Source organism: Onychomys torridus, chromosome 3 (assembly GCF_903995425.1).
Source record: "Onychomys torridus chromosome 3, mOncTor1.1, whole genome shotgun sequence".
Classification (NCBI taxonomy): domain Eukaryota; kingdom Metazoa; phylum Chordata; class Mammalia; order Rodentia; family Cricetidae; genus Onychomys; species Onychomys torridus.
Window position 1 is genome coordinate 32,285,089 of NC_050445.1, and position 22,662 is coordinate 32,307,750.

General features: G+C 44.1%; 1 protein-coding gene across 2 annotated transcripts in view; it reads right to left on the bottom strand.

Moving 5' to 3' along the window:
* Positions 1 to 21,169, bottom strand: part of Trim24 (tripartite motif containing 24) — a 110,516-nt gene extending 89,347 nt beyond the window's left edge. For both annotated transcript variants that reach the window (XM_036181155.1, XM_036181154.1), the window contains exon 1: positions 20,748 to 21,169. In XM_036181155.1, the coding sequence (XP_036037048.1) occupies positions 20,748 to 21,099 (352 nt within the window). In that variant the 5' untranslated portion in view covers positions 21,100 to 21,169. The remainder of the gene's footprint in view (positions 1 to 20,747) is intronic.
* Positions 21,170 to 22,662: the final 1,493 nt, after the last annotated feature.

The window sequence follows — 22,662 nt, forward strand, 5'->3', positions numbered from 1 at the left end:
GTTTCAGAAGCCTGCAGTCTGAGGAAACAAGATCAGCTGAGGAGTTGGTGAGTGAGGAAAATGTGAACCAAGAATGCAAGTCCAGCCACTGAACCAGACCACCAGAATCATAAGCCCACCCTACACTGACTGGGAACAGGTAAGGCCCCATCTCTGGACCAGCAGACCAGGTTTCTAGCCCCTAGGCCCCAGCCACTGGAGCCCCAGGGACCGGACAGCTGCCTCTTTGCTGCCCCCTCACCAAGAAAACCATCCCCTGTGACACCAACAACCACCAGAGCCATAAGCCCACCCTGCACCAATTGGGAACAGCTACTTCCTAAGACAGAACCCACTAACACTGACTGAACTAAGCTGCTCCCGGAGAAACAGAGCTCAAAAGCACTGATTCAACCAAGAACTCCCAATGGACCAAGACTATCAATTGGAACAAGAGAGGCACCTTCAGACATAGACACCGCCTACACCGAGTGGAAGAAGAGATGAGTAGACACCAGCAAAAATACAGGCAACAACATGAAGACCTATATGACACCATCAGGACCTAGTGATTCTACACCTGTATGACCGACCGATGTGCAATCCCAGCACGCTGGTATCTTTATTCTTGGGATAATAAACACTTGTTGATTGCACACGTGGATGGTGGTCTTTTGCAGGATTTCTCCTTGACTTAACACATACCATGGCTCATGTATAGAGGACAGAGGACAGCTTTCAGTAATTGGTTCTTTTCTTCCATTGTCGTTCTAGAGACTGATTTCAGGTTGTCAGGTTTACATGACAAGAACCTTTACCCATTCAGTCATCTTGCTTTATTTTTCCTTTTGGGGGATTGTAGTGGGTAGCCATTCCAGCTTTGATATGGAAGTTCCAACCCCCACTGAGGCTTCAGTAACTGTCATGCCTTTAAGGCAGGGCCGAGAGAGGACCATGAAGATCTGAGATCTGGATGTGTGAGCTCTCTTGGTTCCTGGACCCTGGACGCTAGAGGTAGACCAAAGAGTTCTCCAAAGAACACCGCCAGACTGCGCCACACCTTTCCCAGACTCTGTTGCCTATCCCTTCACTTGTAAGTTACCCCATAAAATAAACTTCCCTTTTAACTATGTGGAGTGGCCTTAATAATTTCACCAATATCTGGCGCTCACGTGGAGCAAATTCTAAAGGCCTGGGTGACTCCCACCCTCAGCTTCCTTCCTGGCTAGCAGGCACTTGAAGCTGCATGGTACAGCCTGCAGAGCTCCATAAAACCAGGAAAAACCTACATGGTTCCATTCCTGAAAAGGAGCTAATCCAGTCTCAGTTCCGAGGCAAGTTTAGCTCCCAGATCAGAGAAACTGCTGTGAGTGAAGCGTTCTCCCTCCTCCCTGAGTGCCAGCTCCCCACCATAGCCGGAGGCTTCCACAGTTTCACCTAGTTAAAACAGACTCGGCACTGTCCCTGGCAGCACCTACTTAGGCACAGAGAGGGTTTGGAGCTGTGACTGCTGGCAGACCTCCTATCTGCAGAGGCAGAGAGGGACTTAGGGTGGCCTGGAACTCTCCACGCCCTGAAGCTCCAGGAAGTCGCTGGAAGAACTGCCTACTGCCTGTACTCAATCTGCCGCCAGTCAAGGCATTCAACAAGACCTGCTTTGGAGCTATACCAACGCCTCCTGCTGGCTGAAAAGAGCTGCTACACCCCTCCCCAAAACCACAGAAAGGTAAGATAGGCAAACCAGCGTCTTATTTCAAGTAAAAGTACTTGATAATTTTACACCTTAAAACTGACTAACAAATTTTGAGTAATTCTTATAATATGGCCGACATTACCTCACAAGAATTTAAAAACCTTTCTGCATGTATGATGAATGACATTTTCCTGGAAATATATGACCTTCCTAAGGTGTATCTGGCCTGTACCATTTTGGCATTCATCGTAATAATTCACACAGTGTTCTGTTCAAATACTGGTTTAATAATAAGAACAAAGATGAGTCATTATTGGGACTGATACAGGCTTTAAAAGATAGCAATGAAGGCTTACATAGAAAGATTCTTTCTCTGGAATCTCCTAACCAGGATTTACAAAACAGGCTTGTACCCAAAATTGATTTTATTGATAATAAATATGAATATTTAATGGATAGAACACTAACTCTCCAGAGTGAAGTTGTGGCTACTCAGACACTATATAAGGAAGAAAGATTATCAGTAATTGATAAGTTAAGGTCCATGGAATCATGCATTTCAGAAGAACATAAACTTCCATGATTTCATGAGAAATTTGGAATCCCTTGCAAGAGAGGAGGTTCACTCCCTAGAACAGACCCTAGGTGCTCGTTTGCAAGCCCTGGAAGAACTCTCAGTAAACATAACAAGGGACCTAATAAGGAGAAGGGCAAGACCATACAGGTTGTAACATCTCCAAATGGCTCTCATACAATGGCTTATCCTGTTATCATCCATGAGAAGCCAGCAGATGACACACACCCTGAGCCACATATGACATATATATTACAAGCAATTTCAACAAGAGACTTTAAAAATATAAAAGAAGAAGTAGTTACATATGGGATACACTCCATGTATGTAAGACAGATGCTAAATTCGTGGTCTACCTCCCATAGACTCATTCCAGATGACTGGCATCAGTTAATTTCAGCTGTTCTAGAATATAGCCAGCAGTTACAGTGGAAAAGCTGGTTGAGAGAAGAGGCAAGAAATTAAGAACAAGGTAAACTCAGAGGTGCTGTGATCTCCCAAGATCAAATACTTGGTGAGGGATGTTTCGCTGACAGGAATGTACAAGCCACTTATGATGAGCATACAATATCCCTATGCTGAACAACAGTTCTAAATGGGAAAAAATTCCAGAACCTGGAAAACCAAATGAGATATACACAAAGATATTTCAGGGATGGCACAAACCCTTCACTGATTTTTTACAAAGGCTGAACACAGCTACAACAAAAGCTATGTCAGATAAAGAATTAAGAAAAGTATTAACTGAGTCCTTGGTGTTCGACAATGCTAATGCAGAATGCAAAAGAATACTTACACCATTAAAGGTCAGATCAGCTCCTTTGGAAGAATGGATTCAGTATACTATTGGTGTTGAGTCTCTTAACTACAGTAATGAGGCTTGGATAGGAGAGACAAATCCCAGAGGTGAAAGAAGGCCCCATGGTACCAAATGTTTTAAATGTGGTACACCAGGTCATACAACAAATAAAAACTGTACATGGGGTAATCCTAGAAGTAATACTCCTTCTAGGAATAGCCTAAACAGGAGACCCCAACCTCCTCCTGGATTTTGTAGAAGATGTGGCAAAGGCCGACATTGGACCAGTAAGTGCCGATCAAAAATAGATAAATGAGGCAATCCTTTACTGGCAGGAAATGCCTCAGGAGGCCTCTTACAGGCCCCCAAATCAAATGTGATACAAACATTTCCAGCCACTGTGGAAGAAATTCCTCTCCAGGACAATTTAATAAACCAATGTCTAATGTAAAAACTCACTGCAATGGATGATAAAACAGCTCTGATAGATGAATCTTAATTTCCAAAGAATACAATAAAACAAATATTTTGGTAGACCTCCATAAATGGACAAAGACCAAAGCTTAGAATTCGAATTAATGGTGTGATTCTGGAGGGCCTGGTAGACACAGGTGCAGATGTGACTATAATTACACCAAAATCATGGCATCTGTATTGGCTCTTCAAGAGGTAGATGTCCAACTTCTACAGATTGGAACCCTATCTCAGATGAAACAGAGTTAATAAATAACTCTCCATTTGGGTCCAAGCCAATCCAAGTCCCTTTCAGAGGTCCTGATGAAAGGACAAAGGGAATGCTAGCTAGTTCTGTGTCCTTGCCCTTGCCCATTCTGGGTCTGGGGCCAGGGCCTCAAGGGAGTCAGGGTTTTCTCCTTTGAAGGGATGTGGTTATCATTATCAAGGCAGCTTGAGATATCCTGTGTTCCCTTCATGCAATATTGCTTGAAACAGCATCCTGCTGACTTTGTCCCATTGTGTGACAGCTTTTCTGCTGATTTTGTACCATTTTTCCCTCTGCAAACAGTATATAAGATGTGGTGCTTAAACTTACTGGCATGAGCCAGCATATGTAATCCTCCTGACCTCCGTTTTCTGTCTTTATCATCCTCTGTCCTCCCCTTTGACAACTTGTAGTTTGAGACCCTCATTCCTGCAAGTTTGAACCATTCTCTATATTAATGGTTTTAATTCCCCACTAAAAAGACACAGACTAACAGACTAGAAAACAGGACCCATCCTTCTGCGGCATCCAAGAAACTCACTTCACCATCAAGGAGAAACACCACCACCTCAGGGTAAAAGAAAGGAAAAGGGTATTCCAAGTAAATGAACCCAAGAAGCAAGCCATTACAATATTTGATAAAACAGACTTCAAAACTAAGAAGAGATGGAGGAGATACTACATATTCATTAAAGGAAAATAATCCAGCAAAAAGATATTAATATTTTAAACATTTATGCAACTTATACAAGGCATCCACCTTCACAAAAGAAACAGTACTACAGCTACAATCACATACTGACCCTCATACACTGATAATGGATAACTTCAATACTCCACCATCTTCAATACACAAGTCATTCAGACAAAAAATACAGAGAGAAATGCTGGAGTTAAATAATAATGTAAGTCAAATGGACCTAGCAGACATCTCTGAATATTCTCCCCAAACACTAAAGAATATACACGCCTTTAATCTCAGCACTAGGGAGGCAGAGGCAGGTGGATCTCTGTGAGTTCAAGGCCAGCCTGTACTACAGAGTGAGATCCAGGACAAGCACCAAAACACAAGAGAAACCCTGTCTCAAAAAAAAAAAAAAAAAAAAAATCAGTAGCCTTCCTATATACAAATGACAAGCATATTGAGAAAAAAAAAAATAAGGGAAACAACCTTCTACAATAGTCTCAAAAAACAAAAACTGTGTATAACAAAAACTTTAAGACACTAAAGAAAATTGAAGACAGTATCAGAAAATGGAAAGCTCTCCCATGCTCAGGGGCCAGTAAAATTAATATAGTAAAATGGCTATCCTATCAAAAACAGTCTACAAATCCAATGCAATCCCTTATCACTTATCACCTGCACAAAACTCAACTCCACACAACTTTCAACACAACTCAGAATGGCAATTTTCAACCTCAAATGGAAACACAAAACATCAGGATCACTAAAACAATCTTGAATAATAAAAGAACTGCCAGAGGGCTTATCACCATCTTTGACCTCAATTTGTACTACAGAGCTACAGCAATAAAAACAGCATGGTACTGGCATAACGACATGTTTTTGAAGACCTAAACCTAGGTCCACACACCTATGGACACCTGGTTTTTGATAAGGAAGCCATAAATACACACTGGAAAAGGACAGCCAGCATCTTCAGCAAATGGTACTGGTAAAACTATCTGGCTGCATGTAGAATAATCCAGAGAACCATACTTATCACCCTGCACAAAACTAAACTCCAAATGGAAACACCTTAACATAAGGCCAGATACACTGAATCTGATAGAAGAGAAAGTAGAAAATAGTTTAAAACTCATTGGCACAGAAAAGACTTTCTGAACAGAACACCATTAGCATAAGAATTAATAAATGGAACCTCAATAATGAAGTAACCCAGACCCCAAAAGACAAATCTGTTTTCACTTACTTATATGTGGATATTAGCTTTTAAGTTTTCAATATGTATGCTACAATCTGAATAACCACTAAGTTGAGGGACTTTAGTAAAGGACCAGGGAGGAAGGAAAGGATCTCCAGAGGAAGGAGAAAACAGAATGTAGTGTTATGAGAAGATAAAGGGTAACCTAGAATAAAATTAAATAGGGAGGGGGATGGGAGAAAGAGATAAAAGAGGGAACACAAGGAGGAACAACCAATATTACAGGTTATTAGAAAAACTATACAGAAACATTCTTCAGTAGAACAGTTGTTCTCAACCTGTGGGTCATGACCCCTTAGGAAGTGACCCTTTCCTATGGATCACCTAAGACCATTGGAAAACACAGATATTTACAATTTGTAACAGTAGCAAAATTAGTTATGAAGTAGCAAGGAAAATAATTTTATGGTTGGGGGGTCACCACACCAGGAACTGTTTAAAGAAAGGGTTACAGCATTAGGAAGGTTGAGAACCACTGCTATAGAAGCTTCCTAAAATATATACACATATGTAAGAAATCTAAATGGAGTCACCAAATGACAGGGGAGACAGTGCCCCAACTAGATACATCAAAATGTCCCTAAAATTCCAAGTGAAATTTCCAGTGTCAGGAATGGGTTCCATTTTGTCAAATCATTGGCCAAAAAGTGTCCCATGAAACATTCCCTCACCACAAATTATCACTTGCTCTTGACAAGGCTATTGGTTCTTCTCTACAACCTGATGGTAAGGCCTCTAGCTGAAAACAAGACTTACTTATATCACTGAACATGAAAAAGTCCAGCTGGTGCCTAACTAGAAGTTTCATCCCTAACTGGCTACATGCCTGGTCTTGGAACTCTGCATGGAACCAGAGGAGAAAGGTGATTGATCATCAATATCACCCAGTTACAAACCCTTTAACCTAACCTACAGTAGAGACCTACTGACAAGATATATACTGGTGTAATATGACACTAATGCTATGACAGTAATCAACCACTTTTTGATTGGATTTAAGGCCCATTCCATGAGATAGAATTCATGGCCAATACAGCTGAAATGGGCAAGAATATGAGACTAGGTTATGTGCCTAGGGGAAAACTAATAATAGTATTCTGCTAAAGGAACACAACAATTAAAATTACTCCTAATGACATACTGCTGTTACCCTCCCTCAACCCACATCAGAGAAGCTTTTTCTTGTAATAGATGAACACAGAGAACCATAGCTAGGCAATGTACAGAAAGTGAGATTTTGGATCATTCAGTCCTAAAGGGAATGTCTTCATCAAACCTTCTCCTCAAGGCCCACAGATCTATGCAGAAGAAGAGACTGTAAGAGCCAGAGGTGATGGATGACTCCAAGGAAAGAATGTCATCTATACACAACAGGACTGATGCACATATGAACTCAGAGACTGTCGGCAGCACCCACAAAACCTGTAAAGGTTAAAGTGAGATGGGATTCCACCCCTAAACAAGAAGCTATTTACAACTGATTTACCTGCTGGAAAAGGTAAAATCAGTTTTCTCCAGTGCAGCATCACTGGGTATATGGACCACATTCCAGGGCAAGCCCTATGCCCTGGAGTAGTTGGCCAACACAAAATGAACTCCATGTTTTGTTATTACTATTCTTATGTTTTGGTTTTTGTTGTTTTGAAAGAGAAAGAAACATAGAGTTGGTTGGGTAGGGAGATAGGCTTTGTAGGGGGTTTAAGGAGGGAAAACACACGATCAAAATAACAACCCAAAGCACATAGGGGTCAGAAGATGGGTGCATTCTGCTATGACTCAGCTCCAAGGCACTTACATTAGTTATAAATCAACTCTCCAAATTGTGCCTATATTGTAAACTGTCAGTTAACAAAATTGGGAGGACTTTAGCACAGCTCAGTAGTAGAGTGCTAGCATGGCATTCATGAGACTCTGGGTTCAATCTCCAACACTGAAAAATTAAATGAAAGTCTTAGAGGTGGGGAACACTGATGGTGCTGGAGAGATAGATGCCTCATCAGTTAAGAGGGCCTGCTACTCTTTTATAGTTTGGTTCCCAGCACCCATCAGCAACTCAACAACTACCTGTAACTGCAGCTCCAAGGGTCCTGACAGCCTCTTCTGGCCTCTACAGGCACTCACACACGGTACACATTCACAGATACACACCTTCACATGATTTTTTAATTGAACACATAACTAATGAATACAAAATCTTCAAAACAAAATTAGCAAACTTAAAAAGGAAACATAGATTAAATTCTTGTATTAAATTAAATCTGACCCCTGTCAAAGTGTGTTTTCTATTCTGTAGAAGTAGCTCTTAATAGTTTACTGCTCTGGATAGACAGTATGTCACCACAATGTTAACATTTCTCCAAGAGGTTAGTTTTCCAATCTAATATTCCAGAGAAAAACTAAACTCTTAACTCTTTTTCTACATAAAACAAATAGATACTAAGAAAATTATAGTGAGCCAGGCATGGTTCACCTATAACCCAGCACTTGGGAGGCAGAAGCAGAGTGACTGACTACACAAGTCTCAGGCCAGTTTAATCTACAGAGAGACCCTGTCTCAAAACACAACAAAAGGACAGTTAAGACTGAGGTGGTTCCCTTGTTTTTTTGTGGTTATTCATCCTTGTTCCCTTTAAGGAGTAGTCTTAGAAAACCAATTTAGATGAGGGGGGTCTAGAAAATTGATGATAATGGCAGTTTAGTGATAAGTGTAACTGTCTAATTCTACTGTTGATACTTTTTTTCTCTCAAGTATTAATTTTATGTGGATGGGTGTTCTGGCTGCATATGTCTGTGTATCACTTGCACAGTGTCTGCAGAGGACAGAAAACGGCATCAGATCCCCTGAAGCTAGAATTAAAGGCTTCTATGAATTGCCCTACGGGTCCTGAGAATTGAACTCAAGTCCTATGAAAAAAGTAGCCAGCACTCTTAACCACTGAACCATCTCTCCAGCTTCTACTGTTGCTACTTTTATGTTTTAAGTTGAAATATGTTTACTTGGTCAAACTATGAGGCTGAAGTGTGGCATACTCTATGTCAGCACTTGGGATGTAGAAGAAGATAAAGAATTTGAGAACAGCCTGTCCTGTGGAATAAACCTTCTGCACACAGTGAATATGTATTACTTTCATTAGTTAATAAAGAAGTTGACTAGCCAATAGCTGGATAGGATAAGGTTAGGTGAGAGAGCCAAACTGAGAATGCTTTTGGTTATGTTCTGACAAATAAAGCTTGCTTGGAGTCAGAGAAAGAAGCCAGCCACTAGCTGACCAAAGTTAACCATCGAGATTTGGAGGACTATAGACAGAAAGGAGACACGAAGCAGTGAGGCAGGGCTGGGAGAGGATCTCAGCCTTTCTGGAGAAAGGAACGTAAGAGGTAGAAAGTCACTGGTGGCTGCTCCCCTGCTTCTCTGATCTTCAAGATTCTTACCCTGATATCTGACTCCTGACTTTTTTTTATTGATAAAGAATAATTAGATTAGGTAACATTTCATCCTTCTAGGGTATTTGACTAAGTAGTTAAACTTATAGTTTTGCTTAGTTATGATAAAAAGCAAATTTAGACTCACAAAGATAGAGTATTTTCTATAATTTTGCCAAGTATAAATAAACTGGACACTTTAACTGTAATTCTTACTTAACTGTTTTTGTTGTATATAATCTATATCCAAGTTAAAACCTTCCTTTTTAATTAGACAAAAAGGGGGAAATGCTGAGGAGTAATCCTTCTGTACAGTGTGAATATGTATTGCTCTCACTGGTTAATAAAAAAGCTGACTAGCCAACAGCTGAACAGAATAAGGTTAAGTGTAAGAGCCAAATAGAGAATGGTGGGAGGAAGAAGGATGGAGTCTGGAGTTGCCAGCCAAATGCAGAGGAAGCAGGAGATAAATGTGCCATGCTAATAAAGGTACTGTCATGTGGTGGAGTGTAAATAAGGAATATGGGTTAACTTAAAATGTAAGAGCTAGTTAGTAATTAGCCTGAGCTATTGGCTGAGCATTTACAATTGATGTAGGCCTCAGTGTGTTTATTGGGGAGCTCCTGGTGGGATAGAAACTTCTGCCAACAAGCCTGAGCCATATACCCTCAGATTAGTGGCTCTACATCTCACCTGCTTAGATATTATTTGACTTATGATGCTTGTACTCAGAAACTCATGAGAAGAATGTTAACAAAGTAAACCTCCTTTCAAACACCCACATACATACACAAAGACTCACGAAAACTAAGGTCTAGAGCACCAGCTCCGAGGATTCTTGACTTCCTTCGGGCCTCAGTGGTCACTGCATGCATGCAATACATAGATACCCTCTTATGGCCTCAAAGGGCATCAAGCATATATGTGTACAAACATGCACAAAGACAAAACAACCATGCAAAAGAAACTTTTTTTAAAAGCATAAGAGTTGGAAAGAAGAGAACCTGCATAGCTATACAATGCTGGTTCTAGAAGCAATCATCACTAAATAAAAATCTCAGTCCTAGGATTCTGGGATGGTTCAGTCGTTAAGAGAGCCTGCTGTTTTTGCCACAGAAGGCCAAATGGACCGAAGTTTTACTCTCAGCACCCTTACTGGGCAGATCACTGCCACTTCTAACTCCAGCTCAAAGGATCCATGCACACACCCACAAAGAGACTCACTCATATAGAAATTCTCCCCAAATACATGATCTTGCTCCTCTAGGTTACATACCATATGTGGATTATAAGATTCCACTGCTAGGCCAGACTAGTGGTACATGCCTTTAATCCCCAACATTTGAGAAGTAGAGGTAGGTGGATCTCTGTGAGTTCCAGGGCAGCCAGAGACACACAGAAAGACCCTGTCTCAAAACAACAACAAAAAAAAAAAAAAAAAAAAAAAGACAAATAAAACCAACTCTACTGCTGACACCATACACTTGAGTTCCAAGACATAGAGAAATCAAGCTGGAACTGAGCTAGAAACTTCCTTTCTGGCTAGAATGCTGGGGGGGGGGGGGGGGAGGCCAAGGGTCTCACTGAGCTCTGAACCCTACAAACTACAAAATTAACCTGCCTGGGAAGATGCTCAACTGCAATAATGACATGATTATTATGAGGGTAACCAACTGCCTACTCTTAGGATTTGAGGCACATTCCTTAAGAAGGAATCCATGCCTCCTAACATTGGAAACCTGATAAAAATCCCATGCTTGACAGCACATGTATTTACTCCCAGAACTTGGGAAGCAAAGGCAGGTGGATCTCTGTAAGTTCAAGACCAGCCAGGTCTACAGTTAGACCCTGTCTCAAAACAAAATAAAACCAAAACCACCCATGCTTGGGGAAAGTCATATACCCAAGGGAGTAGGGAGCACTTACTGTTCTTGGTTAGTAAACAGACACAGTATAAAAGTGCTCCTAAATATCCTGTCTAGAGACAAGTGCTACTCCTAGTCTTCATCAAAGAAGACTGCAGAGAACCATGGTGAATACAAAGACTCATGGCTGCAGAAGAATCTAAATATAAATGATGGACAAGGGTGCAGCCCTAAACAAGACATATACATCTCCCACTCTAAGCTTCAGGAAAATCAAGGGAAGGGAGTGGAAAGAATTCAAGAGCTGGAAAACAGAAATCCTGCAAAATGCAGAGATATATCCATTTAATCAGAAACTTCACAGCAGCTGTGGTTATTGGTACTGAGCCTGTGCGAGACTAGCCCTGCCTACAGTCAGCCATGAATGGGGAAGGGCCTCATGAACCCCTACTTTTTTTGCTACTATTGGCTACTGACACTCATTATCTTCAGTTGTGTACTCACTATAGCAGGAATCTTAAGAGGACTTAATGAAATCAAACCCAAGGCCAGTTATTGGGGTGAATGCTGGAAGATCAGAGACACAGAACAAGCCACAGTTTCCTCACCTCGCCAGTTCCTCAGCTGGTCTTGTTTCCTCAGACTGCAAGCTTCTGTGTCCTCATCCCAATGGCTCTCAGCTGAACTGCTGCTTCAAAGCCTAAAAGCTTAACCAGCCAAATGCTTCTAGTTTCTGGTCTTCACGCCTTATATATATCTTTCTACTTTCTGCCGTCACTCCCTGGGATTAAAGGCTGGATTTCTGGGATTAAGGAGTGTGTCACCATGCCTGGCTGTTTCTAATGTGGCCTTGAACTCAGAGATCCAGAGGTATTTCTGTCTCCGAAATGCTAGGATTAAAGGCATGTGCTACCACTGCCTATTCTCATGTTTAATATTGTGACCACAGATAAGTTTATTTTGGGGAACACACAATACTTTGGGGAACACAATACCACCACAACTCACTGATGAGCCCACAAAAACCCATGGTCACACAGATGGTCCTTGGTTAAATTCAATAGGTTACAAAACAATACAGAAAGTCATAAACATGGGAAACAGGTTTGTAGGAAAAGAAGGGAGACTGACAGGGATGGCAGATGGGTAAAGGAGCATACAGAACACAAAATGTTAAAACAAACAAAATCTTTATACACCTGTAATCCTAGCAGTTATGTGGATGAGGCAGGAAGATCTATCACCACAGATCCAACCAAGGGCAGCCTGGGCTAGAAAGAACTTACTTCAAGTAATGAATAAGTAACTTTAACCCCTTATACAGGGGTTCATTTTGTCTTTTCCTTAGTAAAAAGACACTATATTTTGATTTAAATGTTTCCTTTCTTTTCTTCTTGGTCTTTTACATGGTTTCTCTGTGTAACAGCCCTGGCTGTCTTGGAACTCTCTCTATAGACCAGGCACACATATGTTATACATATATCCATATCCATGCAAGCAAAACACCCATTAAGAAGAAAATGGGGGAGGGGCAACAAAAAGAAAACTTAAAATGAGTCTAAGAATTAAGAACTGGGGGCTTCATGGTAGCATGTGGTTTTATTCACAAGGCTTATTCTCCAGCATCAATACAAGCATTAAGTATTACATACACATATACATTAAGAGCTGAGATTTATCTGGGCCTAAGAGAGCATGCCTTTGAACCCAACACTCAGAAGGCAGAGACCAGCCAGGGTTTACATAGTGAGATCCTATCTCAAAAACAAACAAGAAATAAGATTTGCCAGATAGTGGTGCGCATACCTTTAATCCCAGCATTCAGGAGGGAGAAGCAGGTGGATCTCTGTGAGTTCAAGACCAGCCTGGTCTATAAAATGAGTTCCAGGACAGCCAGGACTACACAGAGAAACCCTGTCTTGGAAAAACAAACAAACAAGAGAACAAATAAGATTTAAGTTATACCTGCACTATCTTTCCAGCAAGTAAGCCACTCTGAAATAACCTACAGTAAAATGATCTGAGAGTCTACCTTACTTGCAACCTAATAAAGTAGCTCAAATCTCACTGATGGTGAGCAAAGGCAAGTAACTCAAAAATCTGAGACAAAGGGGCAGTTAATTATGGATAGCAATAGCACCAACTTAAGTATTCTGTGACAGGGCAAGACAATCCAGAGGTTCCTCCATCTTGTAGTTTTGCTGAAGCCATTTTAGGTTTGACTAGAATTTGATTTCCTTGATAGAAAGCCCAGTGGAAAATTACTAAACTCAGTTTGAGAACCTGAAGCCAAAATGCCCCCAGTTAATTCATGCCTGGTCCTGCCTGGCGGTGGTGACGCACGCCCTTAATCCCAGCACTGAAAGGCAGAGGCAGGAAGATCTTTGGTGTACAGAGTGAGTTCCAGGACAGGCTCCAAACCTACAGAGAAACGCTGACTCGGGGAAAAAATATGCCTGGTGAGATGGACATTCCCTCCTTATGTTCTGACTGGACCAATGAGAAATGTGAGAAGGGCTAGAGAAGATGGTCCTCCCCAGAGGAGAGGCCAGGAGGCTGGCTCTATTACACCTGGTCCCCCCCCCCCACCAACACGCAGAGTTCTCTGGCTATGGGGAGGCCAGACAGGCTTTGTCTGAGGCTGTGAAACCATCATCTGCTCTCCCCTTTCTCTATCAGAGATTTATATAACTAGAAGACCTAAAACACTCCCTTTCAGGACAGCACCTTATCAGTTTGTTGGAGACTTTTCTATACACACCAGCTGACTTGGAGTGATTGCCAGGAGCTCCTGGCCACCCTGTTTATAACCAAGTAGACCCAAATCTGGCTGGAAAGCAGTCGACTCTGGGGCTGGGTAGATGGATGCTTCCCAAAGTAGAGGCCCAGACAGAGTGAACCTTGCCATCAACTGGACCCAGTTGGGACTCTAATAACACTGTAGGTAAGGAGACATTGGAAACTTCCCACCAAACATCACTGCAAGGATTTAAAGTGGCAACCATAAAACCTACCAGCTTATCCAAGGTAAGTCAAGATACTCAAGAACCTGATGGCAAACTGCCCGCTGAGTTACTGAAAAGGTTCTGTGAGGCATACCAGGTTATTCATCCTCATAAACCTAGATGCCCCAGAAAACCAGTGTGACACTAATATTGCCTTTGTCACGCAGCTGGTCCTAGACTTAAGGAGAAAGCTGCAGAAATTAGAGGGTGTGGTAGACTGAATGTAACAGGCCCCCATTAGCCCATAGGGACTGGTACTATTGGAAGATGTGGCTTTGTTGGAGGAAGCATGTCACTGAATTCTGTTGCCTTCTGATCAAGATATAGCTAGCACCGTGTCTAACCTACATGCCGCCATGCTCCCCACTATGATTATAGACTGAACCTTTGACCTGTAAGTCGCCACCTCAATTAAATCTTTGTAAGAGTTACACTGTGGTCCTGGTGTCTCTTCACAGCAACAGAAACTACTAAGACAGAGGGATTTGAAGGGATGAGTAGGTGTCAACTTTTCAAAGACAGACAAGGAAAGAAACTCCCATGTGGTGATGGCTGCCTTTAGAGAAACAGATAAGAGGATATAAAGGAAACAGACCAGAAGAAAGAATTTAAAAAAACTCACTAACATTGTTTGATAAAGCCCTAAGAAAGGAATTTAGACAAAATATCCACAAAGCAGCAATTGCTCCAGTGTATGATGACCTCCTCATTGCTTTGACCACTGAGGAGGAATGCAGACAGGCAACAGAAGGCCTTTTAGAATCCCTCCGAGCCCTAGGGTACAGAGTCTCAACCAAGAAGGTTCAGCTATGTGTCCCTCAGGTCATATACCTAGGATACAACCTAGAGGAAGGAAAGCAAATGCATACACTGTATGTCAGCTGTCCTGCAAATCCCTGCTCCCATATTAAAACAAACAAACAAACAAAAACAAAACACAAAACAAGTATGGGAATTCCTAGGGGCAGTTAGATAGATATTGCCGACCATGAATATGAATTTGCTGAGACAGCCAAGCCCTTATATGTCAGCACCAGGAGTACAAAGCCTTTGGAATGAACTGAGATCGAGCAAGAGGGCCTTCTTCAAAACCTTGAAAAAGGCCCTGGTGTCTGCCCTGGCCCTTCCAGACATTATTAAGCAATTTCACTTGTATGTGGATGGAGCTGGAGGCATTCCCAAAAGGGTCCTCATGCAAACTCTGGGACCCTGGAAAAAGACTGGTGGCCTATTTGTCCAAGAGACTTGACCCAGTTGTAGGTGGATGGCCAGCATGTCTAAGGGTTATAGTTGCCATGACCCTGCTGATAAAAGCAGTTGGCAAATTAACTTTAGGGCAAGATTTGTTCTTGACAGCCCCATATTCTAATGAGGCCCTCTTGAGGGGGGCACCCAAGAGATGATGTCTAATGCCTGGGGTGGGGTGAGGTGACCCAAATACCAAGCCCTGCTTCTGAATCAACCCTGCATTTTAGTTCCACATGTTAGCCCTCGACCTCACAGAACCTCTGCAAGACTGTCTTGAGGTGATAGACTGAGGTGGACTTAATCCAGTCTATCAGGCCTGATCTGACTAATGTCCCATTGGTGACACCAGATCGAAGCAGTTTCGTTCAAGATGGTATCAGGTATGCAGGAATAGCAGTAGTGACCTAAGATAACATTATCTAGGCACAATCTTTAAGCAGGAGAACCTCAGCTCAACAAGCTGAGCTTTTAGCTTTGACCCAAGCATTCTGCTGGTGGAAAGACTATGCTGTCACCATATACACTGATAGGCAATATTCTTTCTCCATGGCCCAGATCCATAGGGCTATTCAGGAAAAAAGAGAACCTTTAACCTCAGCAGAAAAAGTAATCAGAAACAGAGAAGAAATCTTAGCGCTATTAGAAGCTATCTGGTTACCCAAGAGTGTAGCCATTGTCCATGGCAAAGGATACCACAAAGGAGATTCCCCAGAAACCAGAGTGGCTGATGTGACTGCCCAGGAAGTAGCCCTAGACAGAACTAGTGGGGCCTCTCCAAGTCTTAGAAGCCCTGCCAGATGCCAGCTTATCAGACCACTTATAATGCATGCCAGGGGAGACTGAAAGCAAGAACTAGCCATACAGGATAAAGGATGGTGGTAGTAGATGCTGCTGGATGGCAGATCCATCCTTCTCATGAGTCTAGGAAGGTGATGGGTTATGGACCTCCACCAAGCTACCCACCTAAGAGCCACGAAAAGCTGTTAGCTCCTCAGATCCAGGTATTATGTTCCAAATTTGAAAGCCTTATTAAAGACACCACCTTTAGCAGTGCCATCTGTACTCAGGTAAACCTCAAAGGGAGAAGAAGATCCCACAAAGAATCCAGGCTTGAGGACATGGGCCTGGGAAACATTTGGAGTTGGACTTTATTGAAATCAGGCTGGTTTTGGCTATATTTGCTGGTGTCTGTAGATACCTCCTCGCGATGGGTGGAAGCCTACCTACTCCTTCCAAACAGAGACTGCTCCAATAGTAACTAAGAAACTTCTTCAGGAAATAAATCCTAGGTTTGGACTGCTCCAACAATGTCCTGGCCAAAGTGTCTCAAACTCTGACAAAGTTATTAATTGAAAATTGCATTGTGCATATAGGCTAGAGTTCAGGTCAGGCAGAAAAGATGGATAAAACTCTCAAGGAGACTCTGACCAAACTGGTCCTGGGAATTGGCAAAAACTGGGCCAGCCTCCTCCCTTTGCCCTGCTCAGAGCCCACTGTACTCAATACTGAGAGGGGATTACTTCTTTTTGAAATTAGTTTGGGAAACCACTTCCCATCCTCCCCAAACTCCAAGCTATTCTCCAAGCAGAAATGTCTAATCATTCCCTTCTCAAGTACTTGCAGGCTTAGCAGGAACTTGCCAGGCCACTGGCCAGAGTGTGAAGGGAATCCTGCCCTCTCTGACCTCTGAACCAGTTCCAGCCAGGAGACTTGGTTTGGATAAAGTAGATCCCTACCTGGACCCTGGAACCTGTCTGGAGGGACCCCACCCAGTCATCCTCACCATTCCAACTGCTGTCAAAGTAACTGGTGTCATCCCTTGGAGTCATCACTCCCAACTAAAAACATTAAAAGCAACCATTGGGGACAATGACAGATAGACCATCACTTGGACCTCAGACTCTTTAAAGATAAGACTGACCAGAGTTTACTAACCCAGGATACATAATTTCCACCAGCCCCAAACCTGGACATAGGAACTCAAACACCAGGGATAAGAATCTCTATGTCCCTTCCAGTAGTGAAACAATATGGACCTAGAGGAGGGACAAGGGTCAGTAAATCAGGCTATGAAGAAGAGTAGATAGAGTAAGGCCTTCAGAAATTACAATTTTATTCATGCCCTGCCAATGGCGAGTTACCCTGCCCAGGACAACGTACCTGCATATTGTCCTCAAATTATAATCTTGCTTCTTCACCTTACAATAAGGCTTGCTCAAATGCCCAATGAACCAAAATAGCCTCGAAGACTGCATATTCTTTCATGCCCCTGAAGCTACCTACCTGGCTTGCTACCTAGCCCATACTAATGGATATCCTTTATGTATATGCCTATAATGGAGAAGAGGAGAAAGCTCATCCTGGCCTTGCCTCAAACAGGCCCCAATTCTAGCCCCAATCTCTCATAGGGACAGGAACAGCCAGTGCAGCTGCCATAGGCACATCAGCCTTGATTGTTGGGAATCAAAACTTTAGGGAACTCAGTTCTCAGATACACTCAGACCTAGACCATTTGGGGAGTTCTACTTCTAGGCTGGAGAGCCAAATTAACTCCCTTACAGAGGTAGTCCTACAGAACTTGAAGGAGGCTAGATCTACTTTTTTCTTTTTTAATGAAACAGAAGACTTGGCATAGTCTTAAGAGAAACTTGCTATTTCTGTGCCAACCAATCAGAGGTAATTAGGGAAACCTTGCCATGGTCAGGGAAAACATTAAAGAAAAGGAAGAAAGGAGACACAGATCAGAGAATTGGTATCAGGATGTTTATCTGGTCCCCATGGCTGACCACCCTACTGTCAGCATTAGCCTGATTCTTAATCCTGATCCAGCTAACTGTGGGGCCCTGCATCCTCAACTCCATGGCCAATATATCAGAGAATAAACTTAGTTAAGCTACTGATCCTTAGGACCAATCATGTCCCCCAGAACAGGACAAGTCAATGTTTTGTCTAATGCCCATAGAACCAATTAAGAGAATATGACAGGGCAAGATAGTGCAGAGGTTTCTCTAGCCTGTATTTTTTGCTGAGGCCACTTTAGGTTTGACTGGTGAATCTTGTGGAAAATTACCAAACTCTATTCTAAGAATGTGAGGACAAAATGCTCAGCTAATTTATGTTGGCTTCTGTTAAACTGCCTGCTTGTGCAAACAGCAGCTAACTGCTCCTCCAGCTAACTGCTTATCTTAGCTTCTGTTAAACTGCTTGTTTGTACAACCACTCCTCCTTGCAACCACCAGCCAGGATAATAGGATGTGTTTTTTGCCTTCAAAAGCTCCTTGCTCATAATCAGACTATAACCCATAGCTCAGAGAAGCTAGGAAACAAGGAGGACCCTAAGAGGGATGTACGGATCACCTTGGGAAGGGGAAACAGAGGAGATCTTAATGAGTAAACTGGGAATAGGCAATAGAGAGGAGGGGAAGGGGAATAAGAACATGAGGGAAGGGGATGGTCAAGCTGGGGGAGGGACAGAGTGGGAGAGCAATGAAAGAGATGTCTTGATAGAGGGAGACATCATGGGTTAAGGGAGAAATCTGGTGCTAGGGAAATTCCCAAGAATCCCCAAGGACGACCCCAAATTAGACTACTAGCAATAGTGGAGAGGGTGCCTGAACTAGCTTACCCTGGTAATCAGATTGGTGAATACCCTAACTGTCTTCATCCAGTAACTGATGGAAGCAGATGCAGAGATCCACAACCATGCACCAGGAGTCTAGTCAAATCAAGGGAAGAGGGATTATATGAACGGGGGTGGGGGCTGGGGTGTCAAGATCATGATGACTGAGCCAAGCTCAAAAGAACTCAAATAAACTTTAGTGCAATAGCTGTGGAACCTGCATAGACAGAACTAGACCCTCGGCATACAGGAGACAGTTGTGTGGCTGAGTCTGTCTGAGGGGCCCCTGGCAGTGTGTTCAGGATCTATCCCCGGTGTGTAAGCTGGTTTTCTGGATCTCATTACCTATAGTCGAACACTTTGCTCACGCCTGATAAAGTGGGGAGGGGCCTGGTCCTGCCTCAACTGAAAGTATCAGGCTTAGTGTCCCTCCATGGGAGAACTTACCCCGTTGGAGGAGGGGATGAAGTTGAGGGAGTAGAAGGCAGGGGGTGGGAGGTATCGGGAGGAGGGATGAGAGGGGGATCTGTGGTTGGTATGTAAAATGAATAAAAAAATTAATTATACAGCAGTGGTTTTCAACCTTCCTAATGCTATGACCCTTTAATATACAGTTCATTATGTTGTGGTGACTGGCCCCTAACCATAAAATTATTTTTGTTGCTACTTCATAACTGCAAGTTTGCTACAGTTATGAATTGTAATGTAAATATCTGATATGCGACCCCAGTGAAAACGTAGTTAGACCCAGGGGTCATGTCCCACAGGTCAAGAACCACCATGTTGCATTTGCACCCTGAATACCTGGGTGTAATCCCAGCCAAATCAAATAAAAACTTTCAATTGGCTATACATTACTTCTGAGTGGTATCCAGTGGATTCCAAATAACAACTGAGACCCTTGGAAAATAATTTCCTATGACTAAATACAACATAGAGCTAAGTGAATCTAAGACAACAATCCAAGCCCTCAATCACATCCCAACCTAGTGTAATTAGTTAACATATTAACTCAAAACAGTTACTCCCTTTAAAACATGCTAAAAGTGACTAGCCACCAGGTGTGATGGCTCATGACTGTGATGATCCTTCTTACTCTGGAGAGGCTGAGGCGGGAAGATTGCTAGTTGTGAACAAGTCTGGGTCACTACATAAGCCAAACAAAACACATACACCAACAAACCAAAAACCACGAATAGAAACAGATTTCTCTTCCGCAGTTATTTCGTATTTTTAAAAGACGTTAATTTGCCCAAATATTTGCAGCATTGAAAACTTCAGGCGTTCTCCCAGAAATGACTGTTACTTTAAATGCTTTAAGCCTGTTAACATAAGCAATGGGAACTACCTGTCAAAAACTAATTACCCAATAACACCACAAAAGAGAAAGTAACTTCCAACTACTGCGTACAAAACACTTTGGAAGTCTATTTCCTTTCTGCCCTTTATCGTGTCGCTCGGAATAAAATCTCCGAGAGCAGCAAACAGCAAAACTCATTCTCCGGGTTCCTTTGTCCCCAACGGAGAGGCTAGGGAGAGGGAACTCATTAAGGTAAAGAGCTCCGAACGCACAAGATTCGAAACAGACGGCAACCAATCTGCAATCAATCATCAAAGAAACTCCCCATCACTTCATCTCCATCCCTCCCTCCCCCTCTCCGGCTCGCACAACCCGGGTGTACACGAGCTGATCCGGATCATATGCACCCGGACAAAGCTACGCGGAGGCGGCGGGGAGCTGCAAACTCGCCGCGGCCGTCAGAGCTCCTCAAAAGTGAGGGACTCGCCAAGTCGCTTGGCCAGCCGGGGCCCTCTTCACCCCTCCCCAGTCGCGTGACAGCGGGTCGCGCCCGCCACCTCGCGGGCCCCTCTCACCTTGGGTAGCGAATGACGAAGGACCACCGGCCGGGGAGCCTGGGGCGGGGGCGGGAGCGGGCGCGGGTGGAGGGGTCTCTGCCGAGCCCGGCGCGGGCGCCGACAGCATGAGGTAGCGCTGGGGCGCGGGCAGGCACCGCTGGCAGAACGAGTGCAGGCAGGGCAGCAGCTTGGGCGCCCGGCTCTGGATGTTCTGATGGCACACGGCGCAAGTGTCCAACAGGTTGAGCCGGGCTGCCTCGCCGCCGCTCTCGGAGTCCGGGCCCTGCCGGCTCTCGGCCTCGTTCTCTCCGCTCGGCGCCGCCGCTGCGGGGCCCCCGGCCGGAGCCGCCTTCTCCACAGCTACCTCCATTGTCCTGCGGCCGCCGCCGGGGAAGCGGGAGCGCGCTCACCGCCCGCCGCCCCCGACGACCTCCGCCGCCTCCCGCTTCTCCTCGGAGGCCGCGCGGACTCGCGGAGGGAGCGCAGGGAGGAAGCCGCCTCCCGAGTGGCGCGGCCGGAAGACGCGGAGCTGTCAACGGGGACCGGTTCCCGCACCGCGACGCCGCCGCGCGGGGCCACCAGGCAAACCGCCGCCGAGACGCTCGAATCCGCCCAGCGCGCCCTCCCGCGCCTAGCAGCCTTTCTCTCGGGCCCCTTGGACCACCGCGGGCCCCGCCCCCACCTCCCTCTCCCAGCAACCGCGGCGACAGCAAGCGGAGCGCCAGCCAATAGCCGCCGCGCCTGCCCAGGGGGCGGGGCCTGCGGGAGCCCGCGAGGCTCGGACGGCCCCCGCGGGAGGCTGGGAGTGGGCGGAGCCAGCCCCCGCTCCGGACGCCGTGGACCGCGGCCGCTGATTGGCTCGCTGTGTGTGTGTGCGTGAGTGTCTCGCCTCTGAAGATAGTAAAGGGAGCGTTTGTTAAGGAGCCGGTGCCGGCGCCTGGTTCGGCCCGCAGCTACGTCCCCGCCCAAGGGGCGGGGCTCCACCTTGTCTACCCCACCTGGTTAATTAAGAAACTGCTTAGAAAACTGCTGCTACTCCAGGAGACTGGAAGCTGGAGAGGAGGGAGGATGAAGGAGAAGTAAGTAACGTGCAAATGAGAAAAGAACCAAAACACGTTGTGCAAGCACACACACATTGTGTGAAAAGGGAAGCGTGCAGGCAGCTTGAATTTTTTTTCTGGCCCTGTATTCATCTCTGTGATGAATGAAATGAGTGTGAAATATAGGAAGAGAAATTGCAAAATTGTCGGAATTAAAACAAAACAAAACAAAACAAAAACTACCCCAATGGAAAAAGGTGAAATTAATTTTGCCTTTTAAATGAATAAAAACAGTTAATTTTTCAAGGATTAAATAAACGACGATTTGCAGATGTCTTAACTACATGAATATTAAGCTGTTAAATAAAAATCCAGATGTGGTGGCACACACCTATACTCCTAATACTCCAGAGGCTGAGGCAGGAGAATCACTACAAATTCAGGATCATCCTAGGTTATAGTCAGTGTAAAACCCTGTCTCAAAGTGGGGGGAAGAGCTCTTAGTTTTAAGAGTTTCAGTGACCGGGCGGTGGTGGTGAACGCCTTTAATATGGAGGCAGAGCCAGGTGGATCTCTAAATTCAAGGACAGCCTGGTCTACAGAGTGAGATCCAGGACAGGCACCAAAACTACACAGAGAAACCCTGTCTCGAAAAACAAAAAAATAAAAAAGTTTCAGTATTATATTTCATGTTTTCCTTCTCCCACGCTTGTTACCGGAAATTCTGGGGAGTCCCATGGGAGTTGCCACCTGTTACTAGGGAAATCAGAGTCCCCTCTTGAGGTTCTTCCTCTCATTAATAAAAGAATTTAAGAACCTCAAAGGGAAGCTGGAGGAAATTTTATTAGAGTTTAAAAGAAAAAAGCCCAATGCAGGCAAGCTGTAAATCGTGC